Here is a 12,312-nt window from a genome sequence, read left to right as displayed (position 1 = left end):
GTTGCAGCGGTCGAAGTAGAATTAGATAAATCATAACAGTAGGCTTTAAAATTAACGTGCTTGCGAAATCGCTTTTGCACCGCTTCGAGCCGATTTATATAAGTAACGTACTGTAGATTCCATACGACAGAGGCATACTCAACTAAGGATCTAACATAAGAGAAGTAAAGAACCTTCAGAACATCAGGTGATCTGAATGGTTTAGAGATCCGAAGGATAAAACCTAGTAATTTTAATGCTTTATTGATGGTTTCATTGATATGAGCGTTAAAATTCATTTTATTATCCATTATAACACCCAGGTCACGTATTTTTGAGCTGCGTTTCAAGGGTTCGACTCCTAGTTTGTATGTTGTGATGACGGGGTTCAAACTTCTGGAGAATGTTATTGACGAGCATTTGTTGACGTTTAGATAAAGGTGATTCAGTTGACAGTATCTATACAGTCTATCTAAGTCAGATTGTAACTCAATACAATCATCGACTGAAGAGATATTTTTATATATTTTTGTGTCATCTGCATATATGGAAAATTGTGAGTTAAGAAAACAGGTGCTCATATCATTAATATATAAGATGAATAATAAGGGACCAAGGTGGGACCCCTGCGGTACTCCAGATGGAATGTGTATAAAACTGGAGACGAATCCTTTAATTGCAACAGCTTGCGACCGATTTGAGATGTATGAAGAAATCCAACGGAATAAATCCCCGTGAATCCCCAGGGCCCAGTTTTTTAAGTAAGATGCAGTGATTAATTTTGTCGAACGCTTTAGAAAAGTCCGTATATATAGCGTCCACTTGTGTTTTACTGCCCATTGAATTAAGTATGAAATCAGTGAATTCGAGTAGGTAAGTTTCTACGGAGCGTCTCCTAAAAAAACCATGTTGATTTGGTGTGATGAAGTTACGTAGAGCTGCAAAAATATGGTCGGAAATGATCTTTTCTAACAATTTTCCGAAAATATGAAGTTTGGATATCGGCCTGTAATTAGTAATGACGCTTTTGTCCCCACTTTTAAAAATTTGAGTAATTAATGCTTTCTTCCATACATCAGGAAAACATCCGCTTTTAACAGAAAAGTTAAATAAAATTAATAATGGGGAGGCCAATTCTTCTCCACAAGAAGCAATCAAAATGGGAGTTATACGATCAGAACCGGCGTCTTTATTTATGTTTATGTTGTTGATGTATGAAAGAACTGATGACGTAGTGAATATTATTGAATTAATTATCATAGTGCTAACATCTTGCAAAACAGGTGTTTGTAAGGATGACGGAATAAATACAGATTTAAAATAGTCGTTGAATAAATTACATATAGATTTGCCACCCGAAACAATTTTTTTATCAAGGGGCATTTCACCGGGAATATTGGACCCATTGGATTTGGATTTAACGAATGATCAAAAAGATTTTGAGTTTCGCTTCATGGATTTTTCTGCCCGTAAGATGAAGTCTTCATAACATTTTTTAGCAAGGCGTTTTTGCCTTTTTCTTAAAATGACAAATGTATCGTAATCTATGGGGCTACTGTACTTTTTCCATTTCTTATGATACTTTAGTTTTTCATTTATAACTTTTATTAGGGGTTTGGAAAACCAGGGAGGATAACGATGAATTGGAGTTATGCATTTTTTCGGTACGTTAGTATCAATTAACTCCCAAAGTTTTGCATAGAAACAAGCCGATGCCACTTCCATATTTATGTTTGGTAACATAATAGTTTCCCAAGATACTGCAGAGAGATCCTTTTTGAGTTTGGTATAATCGCAATTTTTAAATAAATGTCTCACGAACAGCCGCTTGTAACGTTTTCTTTTTGGTTATACTAAAATTAATAATAAGGGATTTATGATGTGCGTCTTCTGGAGTAAGGGGTGTAATACACGAGGTAACCACGCAGTTACTAATGTCAGAAATTACAAGATCAAGAATACGATTATTAATATTACAATTAGAGTTAAATTGATGCATGTTCGTGAAGGATAAAAAATCAGTTAAACTGGTACAAAACGGACCAATGTTGTAATCAGGGTTGAGATAGTTGACGTCTTCAGATGATGTCCAGTCTAAATTTGGAAGATTGTAATCTCCTACCATAATAAAAACTTCATCAGTATGAGAATGATATATGGTACAGCTTTTTTCCAAGTGCGCGCTAAGATTGGTTTTAAAATCGGTTCCGCGTGGATGGTAGGAATAACATAGATTTATAATTTTAGCGAGACTTTCAGTCTTCAGGGTGACCCAAAAATCCTCAGCACTACTATTCCATTGAGGCTAAAGGGATGCACTGAATTCCAATTTCACTGCGATTAATACACCACCACCCATTTTTTTCCCAACTGATTTATAATCGCGATCTCGACGAAAAATGTTATACCTAAAGTCAATTAGCTCGTGATCCCTAATTTCGTCCAAAAGCCAAGTTTCAGTAAGACAAATTATATCATAGTCGCAGTTAAGGACACTATTTAAAAAGTCGAGCGTCTTCGTGCGGACTCCACGTACGTTTTGATAATAAATTTGGATACCAGAGCCTGGGATAACTTAAGTAATAAATAGTAAATAAAAATATATCGTTGCACCAATAAAGTTAATTACACAAAATAATATGATATCCCTAGGTATCTCAAGATTAATAAAAAGTGAAGTGCTCACGAAGATGAGTTTCATTGTATAGTTTATTTCATTTTCCCTAATTCTTCCTGAACATACATTGCATGCATTAGGTTTTTCACGAGTATGTGTCATTTTATGTGTTTTAAGATGTCTTATTCGCGAACATCTATATAAACAGACATTGTATTCATAAGGTTTTTCACCAGTATGTGTCATTTTATGCCTTTTAAGATTGCTAAGTTTCGACCATATGAACATTCATTGCATTTATGAGGTTTTTCACCGGCGTGTCATTTTATGTCTTTCAAATCATCAAGTTGTGAGCCTCTAAATGAACACTAATTGCATTAATAAGGTTTTTCTCCAGCATGTGTCATTTTATGTATTTTAATATGGCTTATTCGCGAACATCTATATGGACAAACATTGCATTGATAAGGTTTTTACCGGTATGTGTCATTTTATGTCTTTTAAGATCAACAATACGCGAGCATCTATATGAACACACACTGCAATTATAAGGTTTTTCACCGGTATGTGTCATTTTATGTCTCTTAAGATCATTACGTTGCGAGCATCTATATGAACAAACATTGCATTCATAAGGTTTTTCACCACTATGTTTCATTTTATGTTGTTTAAGATTACTAATTCGCGAGCATCTATATGAACACACATTACATTTATAAGGTTTTTCACCGGTATGTGTCATTTTATGATTTTTAAGATGACCAGATGTCGAGGATCTATATAAACATACATTGCATTTATAAGGTTTTTCACCGGTATGCGTCATTTTATGTCTTTTAAGATCACCAATACGCGAGCATTTATATAAACACACACTGCATTTATAAGGTTTTTCAAGAGTAATTGACTTTTTATGTACTTTGACATTACTATGTTGCGAGCCTACTATGCTTTGATTTTGATCAAGAATCACGTCCATGTGCACCATTTTGTGAGTTTTTAGAGCATTTTCGCATCCGAAAACTGCGTTACAAATGCAGCAAATTAAATTACGTGAAAAATGGATTACTCTTCTAAGAATAAGACGAATTTCCTTCGGAGCATCTCGTTCAAGGATGTCTTGTTTAATGTTACTCTCATCTATCGTCACTTCTGAATACTGTATCGTGCTATCCTGGATGCCATCGTCTGAGGATTGTTGACTCTCATCTGTATCGTGATGTCTCGTGAAAAATCCCTTGGTAGAAACCTAGAAAAATCGTAATAATCGATATCAATATGATCAATAATTATGAGTTATAATATTCAATTTCTTTTTTTGACGCTTTTGTTTATCAGCACCTTCAGACATTATTAAATAGCGAAGTGAGAGTGAGAAATTGTTACGGAATGATCCATAAGTGGGTCAAAAGCACTTATATGTATGTATACATCATCTTCGAGAAGAATAATTATATCGTGTTCTGTTTTAGTGTGTCGTTGGAGAGTGTGCACAGTGCCTGTCATGCTGAAAGGCGAAGCTAGAAAATTATGTTCAAAATTCATCAAGCAACCTTGATCATTGACAGTATTTTAATATTTCATACATCAGAATTCCACATGATTTAATAGATTATTAACGACAGGTACTATTCCGTATTGGAGAAAATGTGGGCAATAATTCCCAGTAGAAACCTTTACTGTTGGTTTCAATATATCGTGAATTTGGAACATGATTATTAAAAATATTATCACTATTATTGATGTGCAAATAGATTAATAACGTTTGGCTTGACCACTTTTGCGACACACTTCGCTTTTGTCTATAATCTATTGGTCGTTTAACGATAAAGAGTTCAAGAGAACACAAATTTCCATTAACTTTTATTTGTCTAGTCTGCAACAGATTAGGGTAAGGGGTCCAATCACTTATCCACACTAATATACGCTGCATGAAAGGAGAAGTGAACCAAGAATATCTTACTTTAGAGATAAATCTTTAACCACAACACATGACTACACTCATTAAAGAAGGTATTTGTTTTTATAATAATATTAATTTTATTTGCTTTGCGGGCCAAAAAGAGATCCTCGTCAATGGCACTCAGCTCGGACAGGTGAAAAGCTACATCCATCTGGGACAAGTGTCTATAGATGGATGTATATTTGATGAAATATTTCGCAGAGTAAAGCTAGGCTGGAGTGCTTTTGGCCGCCTGAATAATGTCTTCAAAAGTGACTTTCTACAGTGCCTAAAGCGCAAAGTGTTCAACCAGTGTGTGCTTCCTATGATCACATATGCGTGTGAAACATGGACCCTAAGTAAAAGAGAGATCCAGAAACTTAGAGTAGCACAACGTGGATGGAGAGGTGCATGCTGGGCATAACGCGAAAGGACAAGCAGAGGAATGAGTGGATAAGGAAGCAGACAAGGGTTTGCAATGTAATAGAGTTTATTAAAAGCCTTAAATGGGGATGGGCTGGACACATAGCTCGAATAAAAGACAATCGTTGGACAAATCTAGTCATCCAGTGATATCCAAGAAGTACAAAACGTCCGCAAGGTAAACCTAGAGGCCACTGGATCGATGAAATGATAAAGTTCTGCAGAAGTACGTGGCAACGCAATGCACAGGACCGAGAGAAGTGGAAGCAGCTTGAAAAGGCCTTCATCTAGCAGTGGATAGATCCAGAGTGACGATCGCACTACATTGAACGACGGCGCCCTATGTCGAGTAGTAAAAGGCAGACGCCTGATAATAGTACCACGCTCGCAGCAGCGGGCAGTCATAAGGGCGTACCATAACGACACTAAAGCAGGTCATTCCGGAGCGAAAGAGACCAACAGGGCGATCGGACGACAATATTTTTGGAAGGAGCAACGAAAACAAGTAGACGACTACGTCCGCAGGTTTCGGACCTGCGCCACCAAGAAAACTTACAGACGGCAGCTACACAAAGGCCGCATACAGAAGCGCGCCGCTCATGGGACAAAGCATCCAATACCACCAAGAATGGCAGTTTTCATTTACGCCGTGTATAAGACGGAACAAATATGTAGCGAATAAAGATCCTTTTAAACTTAAAGCTACATACAGTATGTGGGCATACCTAATGATCAGTATACCTCGCCCGGCAAATCTTTATGAATATAACCACGCTGGACCAATGGTAATAAAGTATCCGTATTCAGTTAGAAAATCCGTTGTCAATTTACGCAAATTATAACTTTTTTTAGATGCCTTTATGCCTTGATGCCTCACATTTACTATCGAGTTTCATTCAGGCATATGGCATTTAAACTACTCTACTTGATGCTAACCCAACTTATAGCTGCATTTTATCGCAAAATTGCGTTTAGCGATGACGCTCATTTTTGCTTTAATAAGGAAAATTTCCTACACGGAAAAATACCAATCCAGAAGACTTCCTATATTTCATTACATCCTCAAAAATGCATCATTTGGTGCGGTTTACACGCTGGAGGCTTCTCCGCACAATTCTTCAAAAATGGGACCAAAGCTTACGTTAAGGTCAATAGATATCCTTGTCGAACCATGATTAATACTTTGTTTAAAATATGGAATCATTCAAAGAACAGTGATTTCAACAGGAAGTGCTATACAGCTACCACAACTATCGCTTTTTTGAATCAAGATTTGGCGATAAATTGATTTTCAGAAATGGAACTGTCAATTGGCATAGTGGATTGTGCGATTTGACATCTCTGTATTATTTTCTGTGAGTCTTCGTGAAGTCACTGTTATAAGCTGATAAACCAGCAGCATTTAACGCATTAGAAGTCAACATTTTCCGTACTATACGAGCAGCAGTGCTTTAATAAAACTAGTCCGAATTGGGCGCCCAGAATTTGACGTCGGCTCATCGGACATTAAAAAAACATGTGTAATTAAACATACCTGGTCTAATGGCTTGTATTGTAGATTGGAGCAGCCAGGTTCAGTTAATTCATCATTAATTTGGTGAATTGCATTCTCAAGTAATTCCTCTTTGATGATGACTGCCTCATCATTATTCTCATACTTAATATTCATCGGACCATTTTCACGCTTCTGAAAATAACATTATAAATATTAAGTAACAGTATCATCATAACGATAAGCCAGAAAAGGTTTGACCAATGTTTGACTTAATTTGGCAGGCGAATGTATAATCACCGTACGACATTCTAATGTTATTGGCGATCCAACAAAATAGTGCCTTCTTGCGGTCATACTTGTTTGTTTTATTTCAATAATTAAGACTACATATTATTCATGGCTGGGTTAGTTTTTTAAAATGCATTAAGCCTTGCCTATACCAAACCAAAATAAATAAAAAATATTCTTCCATCGATAAATTATCCAAAATTCTGTATGATTAAATCATGTAATAACATAATATTATGGCTTGGTTTCGCAGGATTTTTTTTTAAACTAGCACCGTCAGTAAATTATTGATTAATTAATTAAACAAATATGTATAACTGACAAAGATGTGTGTGTACTATTTACATCAGATATTGGCAGCCCAGTTTTTCTTTCGCCACTGGATGGCACCTATTGTGTATGAAAAATAATATATTGATATATTAGTATTTTGTAGTTGTGAACATTATCGTCACAACTACAAAATAAAAGGGAAAGCCGACAGGATGGAATAGAGTATAGTTAAAGTTAAGAGAGCATGAGACATAAGCAAGTGCCATGAGTTACCCGATCCCTTTCAAGCTGAACAATAATTACTTCCGTAACCTCGCAACTGACAACTGTAAATTTAATTAGAAAACAAGGAAGTACACGGCTGAAGGCGCGTGCAATCTATGGTTAAAAATGTACATAATAAAGTCCTGGGCGCCACACAATCGTGAGACCGTGAAAGATTATATTTATTTAACAGTGTGGAATAAAGCGGGAACAATAAATAAAAGAGCAATTTATATACTTGCAGAAACTATATTATCGTCAAAGCAAGAAATTAGAATTAAATTAAAAGGTTATTAAGCGGCTTGATATTGAAATTTGGATATACTAAAAAATATACGAGCAGCTAAGTTAGAAAAGAAACATTGGAAGAGTAGTGAATCAAATAATAATAGTTTTAAAATACCAAACTGGAACGACAAGAGGCCTCAAGCACTGCGGCTGCAATCGTGCTCCGTTAAGTGACGTCCATTATAAATGTTGGGTAAAACTCAAGCGGAGCACGACTATACTTGACGACAGTCAGAATCAAAAAGCCTTATTGCTTGTTTCACACCTCGCGACGTCCGTTGCGGCCGGAAATTCTATCAGCGACATCTCTCAAATCGCGTACGCTCCATTGCCGTGACCATAGATATTCGTCGGGGTTGCCAGAGGTATGAATGTTAGTTATGTTCATTTTGAACATAACAATATATATATATATATTTTTTTTTCGACCATGTCCGATCCTAATAGAATCATATGGGCCTCCACAGAGTAGAGGTGTATTAACAGATTTTGTTTTTTACGAGAAATGGATGTCATCCACTTGCTCAACCTATTAGGTCCATACCCATTGCATACAAATTGAAAAACAATATTTGTACTTGCCAGACCCAGGATTCGAACCTGGGACCCACGGCGTGATATTCCAACGTTTAAGCCATCGTTTAAGTTAATAACTTTATTTGTAATGGCTATATATATTAGAAGAATAATTGGAGGTAGAAATTCTAAGACAACTAATGAACCTAGCTAAAGATAACGTGATCAGACTTGTCTCGAGGCTTGTTTGGTATTAAGTGAGAGGTGGTGGGGACCGCTACTTGAAAAAAAATGGATTGACTCAATTAAATGAGTTTACTAAATAATTACTCGACTAAATTTCTGCTCATACATGTTTAATTACTAAATTACTCGCCACCCGACTTAATTGATCGACTAATACAAACTGACCTTTAATTTGAGTGATACAATTATTTGTCCTTGTCGTGTTACTATACCCACAGATTCAAATACAATATAATAGGTATGTTCCATTGAAATTCAATCAAAACGGAAAGTTGGATTTCGGACCATTTGGCAGAATTTCCACGGGAACGCGATTTCTGACTACCTACTAATTAGTGTTGCCGATACTCAAAATTAATCCGATAACTTATTTATCTCTAAAACAGCAACACATTTATTGAAATGTCAACTTGTTATGAAATTTTAACCTATAGCTCGGCTTCTACAATAACACAAATTTAACTATCGTATTCACTTAATTTAAATGTACAAAATATAAATAATGCTCCATGAATATTATGACTCTGACGACAATCGAACATAAATTGATAAGCTTCGTTAGGTATTATAAAACCTGATCATTCCGGGTTGATTTAACACAGTTTGTAGTTTAGAATCTCCGTTACAAAATATAAATAAAATGAAAATAAATTCTTGGTCTGACATGACAACATGGGTGGTTACCTAATGATATTAAATCGAACTATTTGCATAGATAATATGGCTGGAATTTTGGGACAATAGGACCAAAAGCGATTTCTTGTTCGCGTACCTATGGTAACTTATAAATAATAGGTGGGTATTGATTATTAAGATATACCTAGTATAAATACCTAATTCAAGTGAACTATGGTGTAAATGTCTAAAATATTAATATGAGCGTCTCACGATATAAAAATGCCGAATAAGGCTTTTCATCACTTTAATTTTAACAGATCGTCATTAGTCTATGGATTGTCAGAATTAGTTTGACGTTTCATTCCAAACCATTTCTGACAGTTGTGAATGGTTTGATTTTCAATGGAACACTGAAGCAAACGTCAAATCTCAAACCGTATCCGGTTTACTTCCTACCCACATAAAACAATTTAATGCGCTCACACCAACGAAATAGCTTAGGTACCTAATTAACAAAAAATAACATACCTACAAACTATGGAGTGATGGTGGGTTTCAAATGTGATATGAAAAAATCTTAATAAATAGTCATCAGCTTCTTTAGCACCCACAGGTTCAACGATCGAACACTAAACTAATTCAAGTACTTATATGAATGTAGGTAAGTACCTAAATAGAGTTACCTCGAAGAAGAAGTGACATAGTTATAGTTATAGCTGATCCAGAATTGAGATAGAATGCAATTCGGTTGCCGACCTTCGACAGACGTCATCGAGGAGATGAAATCTTTACATCTAAAATCGGACATACCTGTTGTACTGGTCTGTATTCTGAATACGAGCATCCTGAATACGAGCATCCTGATTGAGGATCTTCATCATAAAATGGATCTACTGTATCTTCGACAAGCTCGCGCTTAACGTCAACAAACCCACAGTTAGTCTCAGGTTTTGCAGGGTACTGAAAGGAACATAATACATAGGTACTATACGATCACAATATCCCAATATAAATAATATAGCCTATGTACCTATCGTTATATTTCTGATATTTTTAGGAGAATTGGAGTATATTATGTTATTATAGACAAGTTAGCGTATGTTTCCTACACAGAGTTAAAAAATAATTACCTACTTATGCATTTTTTATTATTTTAATACAAAATTTTGAGTAGGTACCTACCTATATTAGATGCTATGATATGATATAAAGCAGCAGGGGGCAAACTGCGGCCCGCGGGCCGCATGTGGCCCGCCGGGTATTTTTTGCGGCCCGCCATCATTAATTGTAGTTCTGATTACGAATAACTTTTTTATATTTTTTTTAACAATATTGACAATAGGTTAAAATTTGAAGAATTTGTTGTTTCGTAAATGTATTATCTCAGGACGTCTTCCTTGCGTCTCGTCTCACACTATGTAACCACTATTTTCTACGTTGAACATGGTGACACATTTAAATACTTTTAACTCCGCGTTGCAAGGTAAAAAATATATGCCCATGATAATATATGGTAAAAAGTTTGAATGGATTTCAATTAAAACTTAAGTTATTCCTTCGACAAATATCGAATAACAACGTGGACCACTTTCCAACTTTGAAGTTGCTGAATATACCAGAATATAAATTTGAAGAATATGGTAAAATTATTAAAGCTCTGAATGACGATTTTTCACAAAGATTTGGTGACTTCCGAAAAATTGAGACAAGTTTAGCAATAGTACGCGATCCATTTTCAATAGATATTGATATTGTACTGACAGAGCTACAACTTGAGATTATTGATCTGCAGTGTGACACTGATTTAAGAGAATTGCATCGTCGTGAAGAAATCTCCAAAATTTACAATGCCCTTAATTCAGACTAATTCGAACAATTTAAAGATTACGCAAGAAAAATGTTCGTTATTTTTGGATCAAACTATATATGTGAACAAACATTTTCGAACATGAACCTCAATAAAAATACTTTACGATCAAATATCTCCGATGCCCATTTACAAGCAGTTGTGAGAATATCAACTACAAAATTAACACCTGAATTTAAAAAAATGTACAATAGTTTCATATTGCTCATTAATTTTTTTTGAAATGTTTATTTTTCGTGATAATAAATAGTGTATATCTAAAAATGGTATTTAACTTGCGGCCCGCCGCTCATTTTGAATTCCTGAATTTGGTCCTCCATCCAAAAAGTTTGCCCCCCCTGATATAAAGGTTATATACAATCACGAAATGTGTTTTGACAGTTAGCTATATTCGTTTAAAATCGCAGTATCTTTTAGTAAGATACACCTTCCAGCAGCTTAGGTAGATTAATAGCGCCTGTACACGTACATGGGTTTATTTGCAGCAATCGTGAGTATTTTAAACTATCGTGGCAATAATTGTTTACACGTAAAAGTGCTGACTCTCTCCGATTTCATTTATCAAGAGTAAGCGAGAAGCGATGTTTACTTCCACGGTAAAAAAATCGGTTATCCTCAAAATGAGCGGTGAAGTTTGTTTTTTTGCCGGCCGGATCGCCACTATCGTTCTACTGCGCTGGCACAGATTTGTCGCATAAAAATTCAGAAGCTTCCGAACTTTTTTGATTGATGCATGCAATATTGCAACTTGCCTGACAATACGTGCATTTTCTTGTTATGGCCATGATAATACGTACTGTCAGCAGTAAATCCATGCACGTGTAAATGAGTTATACGCCTAACATGTACTTACATAATGATGAACAATTATTACTAAAATAAAATAATACTTGCTGCTGAATTGAATGTTAGTGTCATTGATTAAACAAAATTTGAAAACATTTTTAAATAGTTTGTAAAATATAAAAACATACTATAGGTACTCCATACTGTTGTTTTGCAGTAGTATTTGACAGGTTCTTAAAAAAACTAACCTCAAACTTGTAACCTGAATCATCAGCATTCTCTTGCTTTATGGTGGAGGTGTCCGGGACATATGGGTTCGTAATTATTGGTACTTCAAACCAAGGCTGCACTTCCTCATCAGGATCGCGCTTGATAATAGTATCCATGCTTCAATATTTGGGCTTTGGTCTGCGTAATAGTATGCTGCTCAGTGCCAGAAAGGAAAATGAAGCGTCCTCGTTCGTGTTGTCATAATCAAGAAAATAATATTTTGTGAAACGAATTATACCCACATAAGATAGGTACCTACATAAAATCAGATAATATTATTTTAATATAGTTAGGTACAATCATTGATATAATATTATATCAAAAAAATCAACGTAAGTAGTGTTGTTAAAATCAATTGAATAATTCATCATATTAAATAATATATAGGTACCACATGAGATATTCCGGGTTCTATTAGCTTCTTCTCAAGATGTTGACTG

At 35.3% G+C, this 12,312-nt stretch overlaps 1 protein-coding gene across 1 annotated transcript; it reads right to left on the bottom strand.

The window, feature by feature from the left end:
• Positions 1-1,825: 1,825 nt before the first annotated feature.
• Positions 1,826-12,054, bottom strand: LOC147074151 (uncharacterized). The gene is made up of 4 exons (XM_085943876.1): positions 11,851-12,054; positions 9,760-9,909; positions 6,496-6,648; positions 1,826-3,845 (listed from the first exon to the last, which is right to left on the bottom strand). Exons 1-4 carry the CDS (start codon positions 11,986-11,988, stop codon positions 3,024-3,026), a joined length of 1,263 nt encoding a protein of 420 aa, XP_085800002.1. The 5' UTR covers positions 11,989-12,054; the 3' UTR covers positions 1,826-3,023.
• Positions 12,055-12,312: the final 258 nt, after the last annotated feature.

The sequence above is a fragment of the Rhyacophila brunnea genome, unplaced genomic scaffold (assembly GCF_057557595.1).
Source record: "Rhyacophila brunnea isolate RB1 unplaced genomic scaffold, BYU_Rbru_1.0 scaffold_16, whole genome shotgun sequence".
Taxonomy (NCBI): Eukaryota; Metazoa; Arthropoda; class Insecta; order Trichoptera; family Rhyacophilidae; genus Rhyacophila; species Rhyacophila brunnea.
The sequence above is the reverse complement of the archived record's forward strand: the minus strand, read 5'-3'. Positions and strand labels throughout refer to the sequence as shown.

Coding starts and splice junctions, on each gene's coding strand:
- LOC147074151 (XM_085943876.1), bottom strand. CDS start 11,988: ATGGATACTATTATCAAGCGCGATCCTGATGAGGAAGTGCAGCCTTGG. Junction 9,910..11,850: donor ATTCAGGTTACAAGTTTGAG/GTTAGTTTTTTT, acceptor TGTTCCTTTCAG/TACCCTGCAAAACCTGAGAC. Junction 3,846..6,495: donor AATACAAGCCATTAGACCAG/GTATGTTTAATT, acceptor CGATTTTTCTAG/GTTTCTACCAAGGGATTTTT.